General features: G+C 32.1%; 1 protein-coding gene, 3 long non-coding RNA genes and 1 pseudogene across 4 annotated transcripts; all 5 read right to left on the bottom strand.

Moving 5' to 3' along the window:
- Nucleotides 1-1,533: 1,533 nt before the first annotated feature.
- LOC104108032 (uncharacterized) lies at nt 1,534-2,350 on the bottom strand. The gene is made up of 2 exons (XR_688928.4): nt 2,196-2,350; nt 1,534-1,642 (listed from the first exon to the last, which is right to left on the bottom strand). It is a non-coding gene; the product is annotated as an uncharacterized lncRNA (long non-coding RNA).
- A 98-nt stretch (nt 2,351-2,448) lies between these two features.
- LOC138891431 (uncharacterized) lies at nt 2,449-11,779 on the bottom strand. The gene is made up of 2 exons (XR_011412982.1): nt 11,538-11,779; nt 2,449-2,648 (listed from the first exon to the last, which is right to left on the bottom strand). It is a non-coding gene; the product is annotated as an uncharacterized lncRNA (long non-coding RNA).
- On the bottom strand, nt 4,619-5,761 carry LOC138903632 (uncharacterized). The gene has a single exon (XM_070192054.1). The coding sequence runs from the start codon at nt 5,759-5,761 to the stop codon at nt 4,619-4,621; it is 1,143 nt and encodes a 380-aa protein (XP_070048155.1).
- A 5-nt stretch (nt 11,780-11,784) lies between the features above and the next one.
- On the bottom strand, nt 11,785-13,200 carry LOC138891426 (uncharacterized). Its single transcript, XR_011412983.1, has 4 exons — nt 13,153-13,200; nt 12,812-13,028; nt 12,617-12,717; nt 11,785-11,935 (listed from the first exon to the last, which is right to left on the bottom strand). It is a non-coding gene; the product is annotated as an uncharacterized lncRNA (long non-coding RNA).
- Nucleotides 13,201-13,298: 98 nt separating this feature from the next.
- LOC104090845 (cis-abienol synthase, chloroplastic-like) lies at nt 13,299-23,194 on the bottom strand (annotated as a pseudogene).
- Nucleotides 23,195-24,790: the final 1,596 nt, after the last annotated feature.

Raw genomic sequence — 24,790 nt, 5'->3', positions numbered from 1 at the left:
CCTTTGCAAAGAAAATTTGCCTGTTTTCGCGCCTCAACAATCATGAATTTCTCGTTGTCTGGCATGTCCGCAGCAGGCACTAGAGGTTCTTCACTAGTGAAATTCTGCATACCAAGTGTGGTAAGCCAAAGAACACCCTTTGCTGCCATCCTTTAAAGTTGGCTCCAGAAAATTTTTCCGATTTCTCGGCCGGTGGAACAGCGGTTCGGCTTGACGAGGCTATCGTCATTGCCGCAACAGTCGTAGAAGGATTTCCGTTATCAATTGTCGTTTCTCACTGTCAATAACAGCAGATTTCAATTAATGGAAGAAAACAGAACAGTAAACAATATTGTAATTTACAATAAACAGTACGTTTAATAAATAAAAAACCAGAGTTTTTATATATTGTTTTACAGAAAACGATGAAGTTTTTATGTTTTTCAAATCGTTTCTGAATTTCAATACTCTGATGAAATTTTTATATCGTCACATCAGAATAGTAAAATTCAGAAGGAGTAGAAAACCACAAAAGTTTTAATCTCCACAAACAGAATACAGAATATAATAAATTAATTTCCTTAAGATTGTTATTCAATATGTATTGTTGTAATAAACAATAAAAATATTTAACTTTCTAAAATAGAAATAGAAAGTTAGTAGAACCAGTTCGTTAATTAATTTAATTAATTAATTAAATAATTGAAAGGAATTTTGTCCAAAAAGATTAATCAATCAATCTTTGACCAAATCCGAATCAGAGCCGAGCGAGCGATGTCGATGACGACGCGAGGCTTGCCTTCATCTTAACTCTTTAAGAGCTAGAAGAAGAGCAATTGTATATATACCCATCAAAAGTCTTTTCTTCCTCCAATATGGGACAATGTCCCTTTGCCAAGGAGGGAAACTCAAATATTTTATTTTTCCTCTATTTTCCATTCACCCTCTTTAGGCTACACCAAGCTTGAAAGCCCAACAGACTTATTATGATTTGTACATCTTGATTTTGCATAATAATGACTTGAGTTGAGTAGCTTAGTTGAGGTTCGACTAATTAATGGATAGAAGCTCTTTAGGTGCAGTTGCGACGTTCTCACATTCTCAACTTTATCACTAAAAATGGTTAACCGATGCACTTTAGTAAAAATAACTAGTGTAAGTAAGTTTTTCCGATAGTAACACTTGTACATTATTGTGCATCAATTTATAAGAAGTACAATGGGCCATACATCTGATAAATTCTCAGTCAAGTTTCAAAGGGATAGTAACATATTGTAAAAGATTTAAGGCATATTATGGGGAATATTGATTGACAAAACTAACAACCCAGTAGAATCTCACTAGTGGGGTCTGGATGGGGAATATTTATTGAGTGGTTTGTAAATTACATCGTTGATATGGTTCTTCAATTCCTCTGGGAAGCGATACTCATCGCCATGTGTATATATAGAATAAGCCGCTTTTATTGTCGTCCAAAAATGATCCTTGCACACTTGTGGCAATTGGCTTTCTTTATTTTGTAGAACCACCCGTATAGCAACTCTCTTCTCCTACTTTCCATCATTTCCTTTATCTGTCTTATAGCCTCTTCTTCAGAGATAGTTCCCTGACTTTGTGTTATTAATATTGATACCATATTTGTTGAACTTTCTGCTTGTTCTCTCTGCAATAACACACGAAATAATAAGGATTAATGTTATAATTATATACTTGTATGCCTACTTGAAAACAAAAGCGTACAAAATAGATTCAACGTGGTCTGATGCGAAAACTTAGTGAGACGAGCTTAATAAGAAGAAAATGAACCACCAGCACATTATATTATATTAATTTATCAAATATCAATCTAGCCGGACAAGGCTTTGTTTTTGTGTCACTTCTCACTTTCAAATGTAAACTTTAGTAATTTTTGGAATAAAATTTGATTCGAAGAAGTTATTGTTTCGAAAAAAGAATATTTTATGTAAAATTTTATCTCAGCTCAATATATTGAAAAAGGATTGTCAAAATCAATAGCCAACATTTGATAAATTATTCTTCTAACGAAGAAAACATAAGTTTGCTTTGGGACAAAGTGTGATAATTTGACATTAATTGTGTCCAGGTGAACAAATTTTCATAAGTGCGTACAAACTTACTATCCAACGTACGTCACACAACAATTTTCTCACCGACCAAAAGAAAAACAACTTAGTCTTAGAAGGAATTAATATTACCTTGTAACTGTGTATATCATTAATCAATCGGGCCACAGCAGTTTTACAATTGCATAAGGCACTGACCTCAGAACTTTCTATGACATCCTTGGACAATTTTGGTCTAAGAAGATGTAGTGATGTGAGAACAAAACATGGAACACCAATAAATACACATGCAAGTAGTTGATTTAATTTTCCAAAGGTCCAATTCCACCAGCATACAATCTACTATAACAAGATATATTTCTAGTCAATCGAAAAGAAGGAAATATAAGCATGAAAAAAAATTGATTTAGAGAATATATAATAATTAATGTACTTCTTCATACCATGTTAATAAGGTGATCTTTGACACATCGACCTTGCTTAGTTTTTGCCTTTGCCGCAATTTCCTCTACCATTTTGTAAAGTGCCAAAAAGAAAATTCTAGCCCTCTCTAAACGGAATCCGACGGTTGAGTATCCATCCCACCTACAATGGAAAAATACCATTTTGGGGGGTTTGTGGGTCGGATTTAGCTCCGATTAGCTTTTGTTCATAAATCTTCATAAGTCTGAATATTCTTCTACCAAATCGTATGTATTTTGTGGGTCTTCTACTTCTTTTTCGTATTTAAGTATTTTTTCCCAAATATCTATTTTTATGTCAGTAGGTTTTAATTCTTTGATAAAATATAAGACTAGTATTTTATATTTTTCTAGCATTCTTTTTGTCATGTAAGTAGTTATTCTGTATTTTTCTATCATTCTTTAAAAGTGGTTCAGATTATATTTTTGTTTAGTCTTTAGTGGATTTGTTGTATTTATGACTATTTTTATATTGTAAATATTTTATTGTAATATTCTGTTTGTAACGGTTTTATTTTTAATATTTCCGTTATGTCTTGTTGTATATTTATCAGAAGGTCTATATCCTTTGTTATTAAGTAAGTATTGATTGTTAATTTTAGTTGTTGTTCTAAAGCTTCTATTTTTTCCGTAATTTCTATCCAGTATGATAAATATTCTTGATTTATCATGCTTAATCATAATATTCTCTTATTATAGATTCTAATTTTGATATTTCTATTTTATAATTTGTTATATATTCTACATATTCTATTTCTCCTGTTTCTATATATTCGTTTATATTAATTTTTTGGAGTTGGAAGAATGTTATTAATTTGTTTATATTTAGTTTTTCTAGTTTATCCTTATTATGTAGTTCTTTTAATTGTTTTATATTATCTCTTATATGTTCTAAAAAGATTAGATCTTTAGATTCTTGATATAATTGCATATTTTGATGTAATCTATGTTCTTGTAATTCTATTATTTTTCGGGTTTCTGTTAGGTTCATCTAGTCTGAATATATATCCTCTGTAAGTATATCAAATTCAGATAGGCTTATTGTATTCTCTTCTTCTAAGTCAGATAATTCTGCTAAATCATACCATTGTTGGGTCATTAGTTCTAGTATTTCGTTCATAAGTAATTTGTCAAATATTATATTTTTGATATCATTATTTAGTGATCTAAGTATGTGTAAAATGGTTATTTTATATTCATCAGTGTTATCTAAGATGTAAGGATGATCCATTTTTGTTTGATGTTTTGGCTAAAAATATTCCTTTAATCTCTTCGTTTATCATGTTTATCGTCATCCTATAACAAGTTATTAAGAACAATTCTTTTAGTCACTACCATGATTTTTTGCTTCAATCGTTTTACCCTAACAGCGCCTCAACTCTGGTTACTTCCCTACCACGGCCTTCTGCCTTACTGGTTTCACCCTTAGGATGGCATAGTCTGGGCTTAAACTACTCTCAGCATAATTATTCATGGCAAACTTACTAAAATTATTCTAAATAACAGTTATAACATGATAACAATTATGATAATCTAGAGATTTCAGGAATATATGTATTTAGCTATACATATTTTAAAAAAAACTTACTTGATACTGTATATCGGGGATTTCTTCTTTCATAGGTTTGGATTGCTCCATAGATTAAAGATGTTAATTTATTTCACTGAATAGATTTTTACAAGAGAGGTTACAAGAGAGTTTTTTCAGAAGGATGTGAAAGGGGTAAGGTAAGGTGTGTCCCTCTAAGCCTTAAGGGCTGTCTATTTATAACGGAAACTAATCCAAACATCGTCCTCCTAACTTTACACTTGGACGGTCTAAAATTAAAGTAAAAGACGCGTTCCCAATAGTTTTTCCACTGACAGTGGTAGTGATAAAGTGGGACTCACAACAACAACTTAAAAACTAAAAGACGGAAAATAATTTACATAAAGTCAAAAGTTGCTTTAATAATTACATAGCTTTTTTCTTTATGTCATTTTCTGCTTCTTCTTGGGTCCTGCCGATCCTGCTAGCTGTCCTTTTGTTTTTGTCTTGTAGCTTTTGTTGTAAGATTCCTTTGTCTCTTTCTTGATATTTTGTTGCGTATCTTTTTAGTTTTCTTCTTCTTCAAATTTGATTTCTGGAACTATGTTTTTCTCTCCTTGACATTTCGAACATATGTGCTCTGAGTAGATTGGACTAATTTGTTTGCAGTATCTTGTCATTAAGTTTTGAGAAATAAATTCTCCTCTAATAGCTCTTGTAATGGGTGCTTCTTCTGGTTGGATTAATGTTTTAATCCATCTCCGTATCTCTTCCATGTCATTTTCCCTTAGGTTTTTTGAATGGGTGTAGATCATCGTGTGTTCTCGGGATTGGTATCCCCAAATAGGTTTTTCTTCTACATAATTGTTGACTAGTTCACTTAGAATGGTTGATAGTCCTATAATTCTTTTGTTTGAGTAGAATGCTGGTATATCAGGTTTGGGTATTTCTGGTTGTATTTGTACATTTTCTGGGATAATCATTTCTCTAGTTAGTCCTAATTTAATAACTTGGATTATTGGTTTTATCTCGTTATAGAGTATCTCTGCTGGTGCTACATAAAATTTTATATAAAATAGGTCTCCTTTGGTGATTCTCTTGTAGGTAGTAAAGGCACTATATAGCTCTGGTATTGTAGCTATTTCTTGTCCGGTTTGTGTGTACACTGTACTTAATAGTCCGTAATTGTAACATGTTTTAACTAAATTTGCATTCGTCCCTGGTTGGGCAATCAGTCGGTTGTATCCTTGTAATGGTTGTGTTATATAGTCTGTTTTTGGGTTTTGGATTGTTTTTGATCTCGGATTTAGGTTTAAAAAGGTTTGAATCTTGTGGATATTTTGTATATAGCTGTTGGTAATATAATCGTAGGTTTGTTTTTCCTGGTTTAAGCTTTCTCTATAGCTAGTTGTTTGTGGTGATGGTGTCAAAGGATTTTGGGATTTTGGGGTATATGGCTTGTTGAACATGGCGTTCATATTTGTATTTGTATGTTTTCCTTTTCTTATTGCTGATGTTGATGTACCTGCAGCTGTATGTAAAATAGTGTTAGTTTGTAGGTTTTGGGTTTTTAGGTGTTTCCCAACGTCACCTCCTAGGTCCGCATGTTTTGAGCCATGCTGCTGGCTTAGTTCCGCATGTTTTGAGCCATGCTGCTGGCTTAGGTTTTTTGCTTCTATAATCTGCAACCTCTTTTCTACTTCCGTCATTTGTAGTGATAGTGTAGTAAGTATTGAAAATAGGTCTTGTGTAGTTTCTTCTTCATTTGTTTGTGTACTTTTGTCTTGATAAGTAATCTGCAATCACATTCTTGTCAGTAGGAATTATTTCTATTGTAAATGTGAAATTTAGTATATTTAATACGAGTCTTCGTATTTCTTTCGTTGTAACTGAGTCTTGTACCTTTTTGGTTATCCACCATTTAACTTGTGTGTTATCTGTTCTAACAATAAATTTGTTATATACTATATATGGTTCAAACGATAATAAACACTTATATAAAGCTAATAATTCTTTTCTATTTATTTCCCATTTTAACTGTGGTTCCGTAAATGATCCTGAATAATATCTACAGTGATGTTCTATTTTTTCATCCTTATATTTGTATTTAAGTACTCCTCCATAACTATGGTTACTTGAGTCTGTCTCTACTATATATATAAATTCTCTATTTTCATCTGGAAAATATAGTTTTGGTAATTTTTTACACATATCTTTTATTTTTTGTATATATGTTTTGTCTTTTTCATCAAAGTGATATTCTATATCTTTCTTTAATTTTTTCTGTAAAGGTTTTAAATTTTCTGCCAATTTAGGTATATATTCTCTAACTTGGTTAACTAATCCTAAGAATGATTGTAATTTCTTTTTTGTATCTAGGGTTTCATTTAAATTTATTATTTTTTGTACTATATGTGTTTGCATTTTAATTCCATTTTTATCTATTTGAATTCCTAAGAATTCCACCTGATTTTTAAGTATTTCTGCCTTATTTTTACTAAGGCTAATTCCTGAGGATTCTATTATATGTATGAATTTTTCTAATAATTTTATATGTTGATCTTGTGTCCTTGAGTATAGTAGTATATCGTCTATGTAGATTATACAGTTTTCTAATTGATTAAAATAGCTATCCATAAAATGTTGGTATCTTCCTGGTGCATTTTTATATCCAAATGGTAAAACGTTCCATTCATAAAATCCTTGTGGTACTGTAAAAGCTGTTAATTTTTTAGATTCTTCTTCTAATTTTAGGTGATAAAATCCTGATTTACAATCGAATTTACTGAAGTAATTATATCCTTGTACTTGCCTTATTTTTAATATTTTATTTGGTATCGGGTAATTATATGTTTTTGTTTTTGCATTTAAATTCCTATAATCTATTACCATTCTACTTTTACCTCTTTTTTGCTCATTATGTTTATTTACTATAAATGCTGGGCTATTATGTTTACTATTACTTTCCTGTATATAATTATTTTTTAATAGTTCTTTTATATGCATTTTGAATTCTTCTAGATCATTAAAATTATATTTTAATGGTTTCTGTGTTATTATACTATTTTCATCTATTAATTCTATTTTTACTTTCGTTTTATGTTTATCCCATCCTTGAAGGGGATTTTCATTATATAATGATTCTAATTTGTCTTGAATTATTTTTATCTTATTTATAGCAAATATTATTAATTCTATTTGTTGCTCATTTATTTTTTCATTTTCTAATTTTTGGGTTACCTTTTCACTTCCTTTAATCCACGGTGTTGTTTTTCTTATTTTATTTCTTACTCTTTTTGCTCCTATTTTTTGTTTGCATGGTGTAGTAAACCACCAATGAGTTTTTGTTATTATATGTGGGTATAATTTATCTAAAAAGGGCATTCCTATTAATATATCTTTATTTGTAAATTCATAACTATATATTTCATCCATAGTTAGTATTTTATCCCATATTTGTATTTTTATATTTTTTGCTTTTTGCGTTATCAAGCTTCCTTCATTGTTAAATCCTGTTACCACAATAGGTGTTAATAATTTTTCCCATTTATCTTCAGGTAAACAGTTATGTCTGCATACATTTACTCCTGCTCCTGTATCTATCATGGGTGTATAATATCTGCTGTAATATCCTTCTATTATTATTTTTGCTAGTATATATATTTTTGTCATGTTAAGGTTCTTTCAATTGTTATTTTCTTATTTTTATATGTTATTATAAGATGTCTATCTCCTAGGTTATATGGTTTAACTGTTTCTAACCATTTTATTCCTAAGGTAATATTTTCATTTCCTTGGTAAATATTAAATTCTATTTCTACTGGGATTCCTCCAATAATTAGTTCCTTCTTTGTTATTTCTTCTGTTCCTACCAAATTTTTAGGTAATCCTGGGCATATTGTTTCTGTAGTTATTATTTCACTTTCTTTAACTAGTTCTTTAGTTATATAATTGTCTTCTTGTCCAGTATTTATCATTATTAGGTATTTTCTTTGATCTATTACTCCTGTTATATAATAGTTGTGTAACTCCGGTTCTTTTATTAATCTTTGTGGGTTTGTATATTCTAATCTTCTCGAGGTACTTGCTCTTGAAGATGTAGTTTGTGGGGATTCATAATTTATTCTTTTAGATGTGCTTAGTCTTTCTCTTACTATTTCTAAATCTCCTTCCATATCTATATCTTTGTAACTATAATCATTATTGTCTATGACTGATATTATACTATCAAATGGGTTTTCTATCTTTATTTTTTCAATCTTATTTCGTGCTGTTATTTTGTGATTGGTTGTTAATATATATAAATTTTTACATTTTGCTGTAAATATTTTACTTCCTGGTGCCAGCTCTATTCCTGACATTTTCCAGTACAATACTAGTGATTTATCTATATTAGCATCTTTTAATGCTACTGTATAGTTAGCACTAATTATAAATTTAAATTTTTGGTATATCAAATTTCCTTTTATTGCACAAATTATACTCTTTTCTATAGGTTGTACTATTCTATCATCTGCTAAATATATTTCTATTGGTGTATCTATCCCTTCTCTAAAACAGGCTTTTATAAGTATTTCTGTTCCTCCTAAGTGTACATATTTGATCGGATTTTTTGCTTTTATATTCTGAATTTCTTTATTTATTGTTCTTTTATTTATTATAGGTATTTTAGCTTTTCCTCTAGTATATTTACAATCTATTATATGTTCTTTTTGACTTATTACATAATATTCTTCTTTTTTAATTTTGAACCAGTTTTTTATTGTTGGTACTTCTAATATTTTACCGATGCTTAAATCTAAATCTTTTCCTTTTATTTTTTCAAAAATATCATTATCAAATATTACTTTTTGTTCACTTGATTCTTCATCCTTATATTCTTCTCTGCTTATTATTTGTATATCGTTTTCAGTCATTTTCCTCTATATCTGATAGTTCTTTTTCTGATTCTATTTCTGTTTCTAATTCAGGTTCTAATTCATAAATACTATCTTCACTATCTAATTCATAATCTATATAGTCTAGTTGCATGTATTCTTCATTATCAGTGTTAATTTCTGTTATTTGTTTCTTTTTAGGGTCTCTAGGTAATTTACAATCTTTGGCTAGGTGTCCTAATTTTCCACAATTGTAACAAGTACATTCGGATAATTTTTTCTTAATTCTATATGGTCTTTTTCTTTTGTAATCTTTTATATAATATCTTTTCCTCGGGTTTTTATACTTATATTTTAACTTATTTCTTCTATATTTTTTATATTTTCTTTTATAATTTTTCTTTTTATAATAATTATCTGTACATCCAAACTGGGGTGCAGTTTTAATTTTACAACATGTAAGGTTTTTTATCAGTGTTTTTTCCATTTTAATTTCTTCTTTATGTTTTTCACATAATTCTATAAACCAATTCTTTAAATATCTAATTCTAGCTCCTAAGGTATCTTCTAATCCTGCTTTTTCCCAATCTCTTATTATTTTAGAACTAAAAGGTTCTGGTAATTTTGTAAAGTATATTTTTCTGATTTCTTTTCCTTCTTCAACACTATATGTTCCTTTATAGTAATATTCTTTAAATGCACACGTATATTCGTCTATGTAACACATGTTACATATAGCTAGTTTGTTCATTAGATTTCTACTTACTGTTTTTTCTTTTTGTTGCTCTTCTATTTCTGTTGTCATACTACTAAATTCATTTCTTATAGCTAATTCATATTTTATTAATATGTCTATAGTTGTTGTAGCTGATTCACCATCGAATTTTTTATTACTTCTTAATGCTTTTATACTTTCATCATTTAGATTTTGTATCCATAATTTTACTGTTCCTATTATTGTCCTTTCTATATATCCTGGTGCTTCTGGAATTGGTATTTTATTATCTATTAATTGTTTTGATATATATCCTACCCATAGTTGTATTATTTTATTAACGTCTTCTACGCAATCTAAGTCCAAAAAGTTATATTGTTCATTTATTATTTTTGGTGTCCATTTTCTGTTTAATCTTTTATCCCATAATACTTTACTTCTGTCACTTCGTTCATAATTATTATTGTAATATGTTGGTATTGTTTGTTTGTATTTTCTTTCTTTTGATGTACTTGGTTTTTCGCTTATATCTCCGGCATATATTTCTGGATTTATTATGTTATTTGTTTTAGTTATAAGTTCTGTATATGTTTCACTTATTTCTGAATCTTCTGAACTTTCTGTATTCTGTTCATTTTCATTATTAGTTTCATTTATTTCTTCAAGTTTTACTTCTATGTCCTCTTTTAATTTTTCCCTAAATTTTTCTATTTCTTCCTTCAATCTTTCTTCTTGCTCTAATTCTTTTTTCTTTTCTCTTTCTCTCTGTTTGTTTTCATACAATTCTTTTAATATTGCTAATTCTTTTTCTAATTCCATTATCCTGGTGTTTTTGTTTTCTTCCACTTGCTGTAATTCTTTTTTAGCTTGTTGCCTAATTTTTTCAATTTCATTTTTCCTATCAATTTCTTCATTTTCTTTTATTATTCTTGTCATTGCTGTTAAACTATCTTCTAATCTTGCAGTTTCTTTTTCTAACATTAAATATATGTTTTCTCCTACTTTCTTATATCTTCTTCCTATATTTGAAGTTATTATTTTTATTTTTAATCCATCCAAATTTTCGTATGTTTTTTCGTCTACCGCAAATTCTTCTTTATTCATATTTTATGTTTAATCTTAAGTTGTAAGATATACTTATATTCTAGTTTTGACATTTTGTTTATTAATTTGTCCTTTTTCGTGGTTTTATATTCTTTATATAATTCCTGTAATTTTGTTATTGTTTTTTTTTTTTTTTTAGGATTTTTACTTGTTAATTTTTTATTATTTTTATCAATTATAATTGGTATATTGTATTTATTTGTTATGGCTCTGATACCATTTTGGAAACTCTTTTGGAACTCATAATATGTGAAAGAGTCTGAGTATCCAATCCAAAATTTCAAGGTAATCGGGTGGAGTATCCCATGATGATTAATTAAACTCTTTTGGAAACTATTGCACAACCGATAAGGGACAAGTGTAACATTGTCTAACACACTCTTGCAACACAGCCTGATTCTACGGTTTGTTTCTGTTTTGGTTATTAATTTTAATGTAGAAAGAGAAGAGTCACAACAAATTGTGACCTTGAAGAGTTAGATAGATTAGGCTCAACATGATAATTGATAAGTTACGCTGGAGCAATGTTAGTGGCTTAATGGTCTGAATGAAAAAAGAAAATTCTGGCTCTGATACCATGTGAAAGAATATTAGTATAAAGCCAAAATCGTAAAGCTATGCATTGAGTAGCCTAGGATCATCTGAACCCTTTTGAAAGCCCGTACAAAATTGTTGAGGGACAAGTGTAACATTCTCTATCATAAACTCAAGTGCCTCTAAAAAATGTGAGTTGAACAACATAGGTAAAAGAATTTTGTTGATATATTATAAGAATAGAGAAAACAATACCTCTCTACTAATTCGATGATGTTTTGCAGTTCTTCTTTGCAAACAAAACAATCGAAGAAATCATTCACCACCGTTACGATTATGGTGTACTTTGCATATGCTAGACGAGCATCAGCATATTCAGGTTCGAAGAGTATGGCAGCAATCAAGAAGTAACTAGTGTATAAGTACTTTTGTGATAATTTTACTTGTTCCAATTTGCAATCTATGAACCACCTACATTCATATACATATATTTATCAACAAAATGAAGTTGTTTAAGAATGACAAGGTCTAGTCAAGCTAACCAGTGTAGATACCTCTTCATATGTTGAAGTTGTTCTTTGTGTCGGGCTTGGCACAAGTTAAAATCGTGTTCTGAGAACTTTAGCAAATCTATGTTGTTAATATTGGAAGACCTAAAAGAAAGAAAGAGAGAGACCGCACATAATAATATGACCAATTTTTAAGGATTTCCAACTTCGATAGAAAATGTACCATTATATTTTATTTAAAGTAGCTTCTATTTTTGCTTGCTACCCATATTATGCTTATATTCCTATAATAGTTAGCATACCAATATTCACTGACATATGTTGTTTAAGTTGAAGGCGGTGGGCATTGCTATAACCGTAACTCTGATCCGCCAATATACATATGTGGATCTAGGATTTTCAGTACATGGATGTATTACTTAAAAACAAAGAGGAAAAAATATATTAAATAGGAGCATGGGTATCAACTAGAAAATATGTACATAAAATATCTAATTTTGAGGTGATCATGAGTTTGCGTGCCGCATCATTGTTACAATCTCTCCTATAAATCCGACCCTGCCCATATGTTTAAATACAGAAGAGAATAATAAGAATAAACAAATTATATTTACTACTTTTAGCTAGTAAGAGTTTACGTTGTACACACCATTAATGTAAAGTTTTTTTTAACCGTCACTCAAATAATATTTACAGGTAAGCCTGCTTAAAATGTGAGATTTATAATCTTGAAAACAATAAAGATTACCTGCAATAATTGGCAACTGTAACCTGCTGACGGTGCATATTATCTAAAATCTTATAGTAATAGTGCAAGAATTATACCTTTAAGCTGCTTTTAAGATTTTAAATCTGTCCGACTCAATGTATCGTCTAGTTTCCACTCGATCAAATGTGCCATAAAATTTCCTCATAGCAAATTCCATCTTATATTTCATTGACTCGCTAGTAATGGAATCATAAAATTGAAAATTACAAAGATTTTTTTTTTGAATGGCCTAATTTATATACAAGTGATACCTCCTTCTTTGACCTATCAAGGATGTGCTTGTCCAAGAGTTTTTGCTCCATAAAATTCCTTGTCCAAGTACTTATTTTATCTAAAATGTGATCTTTCCTTTCATGAATTGCCACCTGTGAAGCTCGGTGAAGTACGAGAATTGCAACGTGACTCATAAGTTTCCCACCTGATGTTGTAAAGAAATGTTCTTGATCGACAAATTTCCTTCAAGTTCCTCTGCAGAAAGATAAGTAACAATTTATTGGTGCATAAGTAAAAGCCAGCAGTGCATTAAACTTCCGCTATGCACGGGATGCGGGGAAGGACCGAACCAACAAGGGTATATTCTAATCAGTCTTACCTGGCATTTCTGCAAGAAGTTGTTTGCACGGTTCACTTGTGACCTCCTGATCACATATCAGCAATTTTACTAATTACGACAAGACCCCCCTTCTATTTTTGGTGCATAGGTAAAAATTTAATTTTCTGAGTTTTTAGTTACAAACCTTAGGAAACTTCATAGTTATTCATCCGCAAAAGTCGAAACGCCATGGCACAATGAGCAACGTCTGAAAAGATTTCTTCATTCTTTTCTAGCCAAAGCCTATTCATAATTCAGCATTAATATTAATAGAAGTTTTAAAAAGATAAATTGTATAAACCATGAAGATCATTTCAAATTACCTGTATATTTCATCTAGTACACTTTTGACTTCTGTTTTAAAATACCGATCTACTCCAAGATTTTGAAGGGCATCAACTAAGAAGAGATTTGAATGTATCTTTGTAGGGTAAATAGTGGGGACTATAAGAATAACGAAAAATATTATATTAGTAATGCTGAAATATGTAGCTTAGACAGGTTGTACAGTGTAGTATTTAAAGGAGTGCACTTCTAGAAGGTTCATAAATTAGTGTTAGTTATTTATCTTTGTAATTAGCTGTTAGTTAGTTATTGGTTAGAAGTTAGTTTACAGTGTCTTTAAATACGTACTCAGGTGTACAACTCATTATTAGTTAGATCAGCTACGCTGTAGCACACCAGGAAAGGTTATATATAGCACCTACGTCGGGGAAAGATGATTTGGGATCAAATTTTGGGAGTTCTTTGAGACTTTTGGAGAGGATTTTGACCAAGGGTTCATTTGGGTCATACAAGGTGTTGGGATTTTAAGTTTGTGTAGTTTAAACAGGATGAATGAGAAATGGAGAGAAAATGAAATATTTGAGTTTTCCTCCTTGGCAAAAGGACATTGTCCCATATTGGAGGAAGAAAAAGCTTTTGATGGGTATATATATAATTGCTCTTCTTTAGCTCTTAAAGAGTTAAGAAGAAGGCAAGCCTCACGCCGTCGTCGTCGCTCGGCTTCGGCCCGTTTTCTTTCCCGGATTATTTTAAATTCATTTTCCCGCAATATCAATATTTCAAACAACCCTGTTCCAACAGCCATGGCTGTTTCTGAAAGGTTGCAAATATTTTCAGAAACAATGCCAGCAACTCTATAAATAGAGTTTGAATCCCAGAATCTTTCCTTACGAAATTTTCTGATCTTCTTCTTCTTCTTCTGCACAAAAATTCCAGTGTGTTTTTACAGCCTTCGAGTGGCTCGTTGTTCACCAGCGTTTTGGTATCAACACTCCGGTGAGTTAAATCGTTCTATCCTGGGAGGATATATTCCAGCACCTCGGGTACTTGAGGGGAATAATTTCTTTAAGGACACACTGTGTATTTAGTGGGCTCGATTTATTCCTATACGGTTTTTTCAGAATTTATTTCGTTAAACAAGTATTACTAACTTTCTGTTTTATTTATATATTTCAGAAAGTTTAATTGTTTATTACAGCAATACAGATTTATAACACAAGGCAAGTTTTTATCGATGTTTTGTGCTCATTAAAGTTAATTAATACTAGTATTAACATTGAAACATCCTTTAGTTTGCTAAATTTTATTAAATCAATCAAAAACACCAAAAGAGAGATTTTCTAGGTTTGCTTACAAAGATAATTTTTACTACATGAACCTTATTTATGAAGTATAAATGAGTGTTTTAATATTATTTATGAGCTGAAAAAGTAGTTAGAAGGGTGGAATAGATGAACCCTACTACCCTAGCTTTGACACTGAAAAGTTTATTAATAGGGAAGATGAATAGTGTTGGACTTGTTTGAATTTTGAACTTCTAATGAAATGACTAGATTCCATAACACATTTAATAGATGAATTGGAGTTAAAATTCAAGCATTGATATTCAAATGGTAAAATAAGAATTTTTGTGAAAGCCATGTGAAGTTGGACCTAAGTGCTACGTACTTAGTTGGTATTATTGTGAAGCGTTATTGATGTATGGACTCATATATGTAGATATCCTCTTGTTGACGAAGTCCGAGCTTTTTAAATAAATTGGTTCATCGTAGTATTATGTCAGAGCTTGGACTTGAGAGGTAAGTTTATTAGACTTACTCTTCTTGGGATTTTCTCTAAAGCATGATTTGAGTCAATATGTGAGTTGTTCGTAGATGTACATTCATACTAGTGGGGAGAAGCGGTAAGGATGTCACCATGCGTCACAAGCGCTAAATTAACATACTAACATATATTTCTTATCAGTACAAGTACTTTATATTTTCTACTACCCTAAAACTATTAGTCTCCTATCAAACTTATCGAACATATAGTAAACATACTAACATAATTAAAACTTAATTCCAACGAATTCTAAGAAGAGATATGAAAAGTATTTTCCTTTAGGCAGATAATGGGGAAGTATTGAGATGATCTTAGTAGTGCATACCCCAATTCTCGTGTAGTTTCAAGATTGAGTTCAAGTACCCAAAGCATTTCTCATCGTGCTGATGGTAAATCAAGGCAGCTGCAGTAGTGGCTGGTGAATCAAAGAGCGACCCGTTGTGTCTCTGACGAAGCATCATCTCTTTCCAATGACATAATTCACCGAGCCCTTCAGCAAATTAAAATATTCTACATTTGCCATATTCCCCTCGATTTCATTCTTTAGGGCTCTAATGGTTAAAAAATGGCCCAACAAAGATGAATTTACAGATGTAAGGTATCATTAGTATGGTGTAATTAAGTTGAAACTAGAGTATCAAAATCTAGCACTCCTTTCGTATCAATTTATATGAATCTATTTCCTTTTTAGTCTGTGCCAAAAAGAATGACCTCTTTCTATTTTTGAAAACAATTTATCTTTATGCAATGATTTATAGCCGCATAAAATATATGTGCCTCATTTTATACCACAAGTTCAAAAATCTTCATTTGTTTCTTAAATCTCGTGCCCAGTCAAATAGGTTCACATAAATTGAAACCGTGGAAGTAAATACTAAGTCCAATTATTGTATCGTCTCTCTCTCTCTCTTTAATTTGTTATGTTAGCATTTGGAAGGAGTGGGTGTTGCAGTCATGTTTAAATTAAAAATGAAGTTTTGCACTCTACAAATTTAAAACTATTTTTTTTTTTGCTTTATCATTCTTCAGAATGACATTTTTTCAAGAGACTTACTCCATAAAGTCAGGAGTTTTATAAGTCAATTTACAAATCTGCATACAAATTCGTGGAGAGGGCAAATTCTATATTCCTTTGTTCCATTTTATATGACATATTTTTTTAATGTCTTATCACAAAAGACGGATCACATTCTTTATTTGATAACTTTTTTGTAAATTTTTAATTTATCCTTAATAAGATGCTTTTATAATCAAATAAATGCTATGTCATGTGTAAGTCTCACAAGTACTAGCGCACTCTAGACATGTGGCAAAAGTCATTCAATATTCCTTAAGTTCAGTACCTAGTCAAACACTGTCCGTATAATTGTTCGTGTGATCGATTAAAGGCAAGGCAAATGAAGTTGGTGCTTTTGGTCTCAATAACTACAAGCAAAAAATTACAGTTATTATATTCCCCCCACGGGGGACTTTATGTGGTAAAATTTGAATTACTATGGAGTTTAAGAAATAAAGGAATATTTTTAAAATTTATGGTCAAAACAATCATAGACAGTTGTGAGGGTATAAAAGTTTCTCAGAAAGAATAAAAATGAACAGTTTAATCTTCTCAAATTTAGAAAGTCACTATTTTTTATAAAATGGACTAAAAACAAAATGTTGCCACATAAATTGAAACAAAGAGAATAACTATCACTTATACGTTATTTCAAAATTTATGTTGCTTTTTACTGTTTGGACGGATGAGTAGATGTGTAAACTTCTTTCTTCCAAAAGATTATTAACTACTAGTAGTACATTTACCTAGCCTACCCTCTATGATATTTCCTTTCATGCATACATCCATTTATTTTTCCTATTTCTAGCCATTTATCTTTCCAATTTCAACAAAGTTTTTTTGATATTTCTCTTTGTCATGTTTGATTATTGATCTATAGATATAAAAAAAAATATGTCCTTTTTCTTATTAATATATGAATCGAATGAGATTACGCTTAGGCATTTTATTAAGATTTAGCTTCAGACCACTAATATTGTTGAATTTGTTGAATTTGACAAGATTATTGTGAACTAGTGTGAACATTTGAAGTCTCTTTTTTGGAAGAAATTGGTAGATGCATTTTTTCATGTATTTACATTGCATGATCATACTTAATATGATGTCATGCATGACATTATTAAGGTCATTTCCTTTCTATAAATAGCAAGGGTTTTGTTCATTTGTAAACATCTCTCACTTGCCTTCTTATCTCCTAAGGCATTTGAATCTTCTTTCTCTCTTGTAGTATTTCACTTGTATTTTTTGGAGTGAAATAAAGTTTGAGTTGATTGTTTCCGAGGACTAGGCAAAAATCAAATTTTGCCGAACCTCGTTAATTTCTGGTATTTTTGTTTATTGTCTCATTTACTATTCATTAGCTACCTTTAGATATAGTAGTTGTGATTAAATCACTCTCTATATATTCGGCTTCCACAACAATTAGTATCAGAGCCAAGGTTCTATCTTAGTATGCTCTGTGGTTACAGCATAGTCTGAACTTCCACATCAAAAAAGAATTACTTTGGTGTTCTGTACTGTCAGTAAATAAATAGTATTTGTAGCAAAATGAGAGATAATAAAAATGAAGAGTCCACATCGGGTGTCAGTAGTACGTCGTTGGCATCTTCGCTTATGACAAGAATTATGTCAAATGCGAAATTTACAGTTGAAATTTTTGACGGGTCAGGATATTTTGGGATGTGGCAAGCTAAGGTTCTTGATGTCCTTTTTCAACAAGGACTAGATATTGCCATAGAAGAAGAAAAATCAGACAATATCGGAGAAGGAGATTGGAAGATTATCAATTGCGTTGCTTGTGGTACCATTCGATCTTACCTCGCAAGAGAACAGAAGTATCCATACACAAAAGAAATTTCTGCAAGTAAATTGTGGAATGCATTGGAGGATAAATTCTTGAAGAAAAATAGTCAAAATTAACTTTACATGAAAAAAAGACTGTTGCACTTCACATATGTTCCTGGTACTACAATGAATGATCACATCACCAGCTTTAATAAGTTGGAGACAAATTTGCAGAATATGGACGTGACCTTTAGTGATGGAGATATGGCCTTAATATTATTAAGTTCACTTCCCGATGAGTACAAGCACCTCGAAACAACTCTACTTCATAGGAATGATGATGTATCTCTCAAAGAAGTTTGTTCTGCCTTATACAGCTATGAACAAAGAAAGAGAAAAAAGCAAAAGAGTGGAGAAGGAGAAGCACTGGTTGTGAGAGGTCGTTCTCAAAATCATATGAGAACGAAGAAAAGAAGATCTAAGTCAAGATCCAGACCTAGCAAAGATAAATGCGCCTTTTGCCGAGAAAAAGGGCACTGGAAGAAAGACTGTCCAAAGTTGAAAAACAAGGCCAAACCTAACAATGGGAAGGCTGTCATGGATTCAAATGTAGCTGATTGTGACGACTCTAATTTCTCACTAGTTACAATTGAGCCATTCAAACCATCTGACATATGGCTGATGGATTCAGCTTGTAGCTATCATATGTATCCCAACAGGGACTGGTTCATTAATTTTCAAGAAGGGGAGCGAATAACAATCCTCTTATCGCATATGGTATTGGTTTAATCCGATTAAGGAACCATGATGGATTGATCAGAACATTAACAGATGTTTGATACGTACCGGAATTGAAGAAAAATCTCATTTCTGTAGGAGCCCTAGAGTCAAAGGGGCTCAAAGTCGTTGCAAAAAATGGGATAATGAGAATATGCTCTGGTGCATTAGTGGTAATGAAGGGAATTCGGCAAAATATTAACATGTACCACTATCACAGTAGGACAGTTATTGGGACAGCAACAGTGACATCCAGTGATGACAAGGAGGCAGAAGCAACCAAGCTATGGCATATGCACTTGGGATATGCTGGAGGAAAATCCTTGAAGATTTTATTAGATCAAGGATTGTTAAAAGGAGTAAAGACTTGCAATTTGGAGTTTTGTGAGAATTGTGTCAAGGGAAAACAGACAAGAGTTAAATTTGGAACAACAATCCATAATACTAAAGGTATTTTGGATTATGTTCACTCTGATGTTTGGGGTGCTTCCAAAATACCTTCATTAGGTGGGAAACACTATTTTGTAACCTTTATTAATGACTTTTTCCGGAGAGTATGGGTGTATACTATGAAAACCAAAGATGAGGTGCTGAAAATTTTTCTCAAATGGAAGACGATGATAGAGACTCAAACAGGCAGAAAGATAAAGTGTCTTCGCACAGATAACGATGGAGAATACAAAAATGATCTTTACAATAAGATTTGTGAAGATGATGGCATTTTGAGACATTTCACCGTCAAAAATACACCACAACAGAATGGAGTGGCAGAACGCATGAACCAGACTTTGCTGTAGAAGGTTCAGTGTATGTTGTCCAATACTGGCTTGGGCAAAGAATTTTGGTCTGAGGCAATAATATATGCATGCCACCTCATTAATCGTCTACCATCTGCCGCTATTAGAGGCAAGATACCATTTGAAAAATGGTATGGAAAACCTGCTGAAGATTATAATTTTTTATATGTGTTTGGCTCAATTGCATATTATCATGTGAAATAGTCAAAATTGGATCTGAGGGCAAAAAAAGCTATATTTATGGGGATTACTTCTGGAGTAAAAGGATATTGTTATAGTGTCCAAAGACAAGAAAAATTATATTCAGGAGAGATGTTACCTTTGATGAATCTGCATAACAGATAAGGTGACCGTTGAAGATGTCAAACAAACTGATGGTGCTTCAAAGCAGGTGGAGTTTGAGGGAAAATTAATTTTTCCAACACAGGGAGAAAACGATAGAAGATTTTTCTCTAGAAGAAGAGTCAGTGGAAGGGGAGATTCCAACTTAGGAACCTCAACAACAACTTGAATCAATAGAAACCAGCAAGCCAAAAAGAACAATAAAGAAACATGTTCATCTTATAGAGACGGTGGCTTATGCAGCCTCAATTGTAGTTGATGGTGTTCCTACCACTTATAAAGACGCAGTCCAAAGTTTAGAAGAAGATAAGTGGAGGATTTTCATGAATGAAGAAATGCAGTCCCTTCATCAGAATTGCACATGGAAATTGGCCATTCTCCCGAAGGGCAAGAAAGCAAGTGGGTGCAAATAGGTATTTGCAAAGAAAGAAGGATTTCCTAACCAAGAAGATATTCGCTACAAAGCAAGATTGGTGGACAAAGGGTACGCTCAAAAGGAGGGAATTGATTACAATGAGGTATTTTTTCCAGTCGTAAAACACCTCTCCATTAGAGTTTTGTTGGCTTTGGTAGCATAGTTGAATTTGAAGCTAGTTCAGTTAGATATAAAAACTGTTTTTTTACATGGAGACTTGGAAGAGGAAATCTATATGACTCAGCCAGAAGGATTCAAAGTTGCTGAAAAGGAAAATATGGTGCGCAAACTTAAAAAATTGTTGTACGGATTGAAATAATCTTCTAGACAATGGTACAAACGATTTGACAAGTTTATGTTGCGGCAGAAGTACAGAAGAAGCAAATATGATCATTGTGTGTATTTGCACAAGCTTGAAGACGGATCTTTCATATATCTTCTCCTATACATTGATGTTATGTTGATAGCTTTCAAAAGTCAAGAGAAAATTGAGAAGTTGAAGATTCAACTAAGAAAGGAGTTTGAGATGAAGGATTTGGGTGAGGCGAAGAAAATTCTTGGGATAGAGATAAAAAGAGATAGACATTCAAAGAAACTCTATCTATCTCAGAAAGAATATTTAAAGAGAGTAATAGATCGATTTGGAATGAATGAGAACACGAAGTCAGTTAGCACTCCTCTTGCTCCTCACTTTAAGCTTAGTGCTGCTATGTCGTCGAAGAATGAAGTTGAACGAGAGTATATGTCAAGAGTGCCATATGCGAATGCCATTGGTAGCTTGATATATGCAATGATTTGCACAAGACCTGATATTTCACATGCTATCGGAGTTATAAGCAGGTATATGCATGATCCAGGAAAGTAGCATTGGCAAGCTGTGAAATGGATTCTACGGTATATTCGTAATACTGTAGATGTTGGATTGATTTTTGAGCAGGAAGATAGTCAGTATCTGCTTGGATATTGTGACTCGGATTATGCGGGTGATTTGGACAAGCATAGATCAACTACTGGTTATGTTTTCACTTTTGCAAATGCATCAGTTAGTTGGAAGTCTACTTTGCAGTCAACGGTTGCTTTGTCTACTACTGAGACAGAGTATATGGCAATTACGGAGGTTGTAAAGGAGGCAATTTGGCTTCAAGGGTTGCTTAGAGAGCTTGGTATTGGTCAAGAAAGCATCACACTATTTTGTGATAGTCAGAGTGCTATCCAATTAGCAAAGAACCAAGTTTATCATCCAAGGACGAAGCATATTGATGTTCGATATCACTTTATACGAGATATTATAGAAGAAGGTGGAGTCACGGTACAGAAAATTAGGATTACAGATAACCCTGCCGATATGCTAACAAAAGTAGTAACTGCGATCAAGTTTCAACAATGTTTGAACTTGATCAACATTGTTGAACTTTGAAGATTGAAGTTGAAGACACATTTAAAATTAACAGTGAGAGAAAATTAAAAAAGTGAAATCTTGCCAAGGTGGAGATTTGTTGAATTTGACAAGATTAATGTGAACTAGTTTGAATATTTGAAGCTTCTTTTTTGGAAGAAATTGGTAGATGCATTTTTTCATACATTTACATTGCATGATCACACTTAATATGATGTCATGCATGACATTATTAAGGCCATTATACTATAAATAGCAAGGGTTTTGTTCATTTGCAAATATCTCTCACTTGCCTTCTTATCTCCTAAGACATTTGAATCTTCTTTCTCTTTTGTAGTATTTCACTTGTATTTTTTGGAGCTTACAAGATATGTCTTTTATTCATATATTATTTAACCTTTGGAGCTAAGCTAGACTAAGATATATAACTGATTTGTAAACAATTAAAATTTTAATATTCTGACACTACAAAGAAAAAATTACTATCTCTGCTCCTATTCAAATGATGTAATTTCTTCAAGTCAGTTTCAAAATGAGTGAAATTTTTATATATTTGAACAAAATTTAACTTTAAATTTTTTGTTTTATAACCAAAAAAATATTATTGCATATTTAGGATCACAAATTCCAAAGAGATCGTTCTTCTAAACTCGGTGTCCTTTACCTCTTTGGACTTGGTTATCTCCAATTCTCCATTTGCGAAGTGCAAGCAAAGATGCTAGAGTGGAAGAAAGGGAGTCTTTTACAAGCAATGGATGGCTAGGATTTAGGCCCCAAGACCCATCTTCTCTTTGATTTTCAAGAATCCAATCTAAGCACCGAGGAAAACATGGTTGGTTCATAGAATATCTTGAAGGGACCATAGCTACCCATGCTGTGTCATAGGAAGAAGGAGATAGCTCTAATTTTCCAAATGTTTCCCTTATTCTCTCCTTTGCCTCTTCCTGCAACCACCATTGCTTTATTAAGGGCATTTACACAAATGGCCTTTTCTAGGCCACTTTTTAAAATTCTGTCTCAGTTACTCCAGTTGGCTAAATTTGTATGCAAAAACAAATAGCTTACCATTGATGAAGCAGTACTGTGGCTGCATCTTACTCTACATGGTCTGTGGCAAATTGCATCTTCTTCGAACAAGGAGACACAGAAATTTTTTCAAAAAAGAGACTGAAATTAGTTATAAAAGAATTGAATGATACTTATCTTCTTGTAACGTATAGTAATAAAAATTGTGTCTTACTGGTTACTGAACCTAATTTGATATTTCCCAGCTTATGATCAGGAAGTGGTATGATTTTGCTTCTCAGTCCAAGTATCATTCTAAACGGCAAACTCGGTTTTTTCTTTCTACTTTCTTTTGGGGGTGGGAGTTGGGGGGGACAGAGAAATGTAGAGATATATAGAGAGCACAAGAGTAGAATGGTATATCAATGATGAACTATTTGTAGACTGAATTAAGACAAAGTCAACAATATAATAAAGAATTCTAACCCCTTCCCCCTATAGTTTATGTGGCAATATTTTTTTAATCCATTAAAAAAATAACTTTCTAATTTATAAATAATTTAATTTAAACTTTTAATTTTATTTTTAATAATAAGATAAGATTTTGTAATAATACAAATGTTATATCTTTTTTAAGACTATAAACAGGGGCGGCCCGTCCATAAAGCGGGTAAAGCAATTGCTTTAGACCCCACATTTATGGGGGTCCCATTTTTTGGTTATATCTAAATTTTATATATATATATATATATATATAATTAAAAAATATTATAAAATGAAACGGGAAGTTTGAACACAAATTTAAGATAGTGGATCACAGGTCCACAACTTTCTCAAATAAAACTTTGTTGAGCAAAGTGAAGACAAGTAGACAACGTGTGCACTGTAAGACAACGTGACTAACTGACTTTGTCGAGCAAAGTGAAGATAACGTGTGCACTAATAGCACTATACCACTATATTATATTTTTATACTTTGTTCTTCAATTAATCACACTCCATTCCTCAATAGTGTGATAACCCAAAATGTCATCTTTAAATTTGATAAGTAATTCTGTATTCTAAGACCTCAAAAAGCACCATTTATCATTCTTCGACTTGCGTGCGCAGTACGTATAATTTTTCGAAAAGTTTTTATGTGAAAAATAGATTAAAATGGGAAATAGAGCTTTAAAATTCAAGTGAGTTGACTTTGGTCAACATTTTGAGCAAACGGATCCGGATCAGTATTTTTAAAATTTCGGTAGCTCCGTATCATGATTTGGGACTTGGGCGTATGCCCGAAATTTAATTTGGAGGTCCCTAGCTCAAGTTATGACCATTTAACGGAACTAGCCATTTAAAGGCTAAATATTCCATGTTTGACCACGGGGTTAACTTTTTGATATCGGAGCCGGAATTCGATTCTGGAAATTTGAACAGTTCCGTTATGTCATTTATGACTTGTGTGCCAAATTTGAAGTCATTCCGGATTCATTTAATATGTTTTGGCACGAGACTTGCAAATTAAAAGTTTAAAACTCAAAGTTCGAATAGGGGTGTGAATTGTAATTTCAGTATTGTTTGATGTGATTTTAGACCCCGAGTCAGTCCGTATTATATTACGGGACTTGTTGGTATATTCGAGCGAAGTCCCATGTACCCCGAGAGTAAAACGGATTGAAATCGGAATAAGAATTGGACTTAAGCAAAAAATCTGAAATCTGGGTTCTGGTATAATCGCACCTGCGGAATTTTGACCGCAGGTGCGAGCTCGTAGAAGCGAGACTTCAATCGCAGATTCGGCCTTCGCAGGTGCGGCCCTTTTTCGCAGAAGCGGATGTCGCAGGTGTGACATTTTGTCCGCAGATGCGGAACCTCGCCTGGCAGCCCCTTTTCGCAGATGCGAGATTTTTCTCGCAGATACGAGCTCGCATGTGCGAGCCCAGGCACCGCAGATGCGAAAATGCTGGGCA

The sequence above is a fragment of the Nicotiana tomentosiformis genome, chromosome 12 (assembly GCF_000390325.3).
Source record: "Nicotiana tomentosiformis chromosome 12, ASM39032v3, whole genome shotgun sequence".
In the NCBI taxonomy this organism is placed as follows: Eukaryota; Viridiplantae; Streptophyta; class Magnoliopsida; order Solanales; family Solanaceae; genus Nicotiana; species Nicotiana tomentosiformis.
Note: the sequence above shows the minus strand (reverse complement) of the source record. Positions and strands in the feature narration are given on the sequence as shown.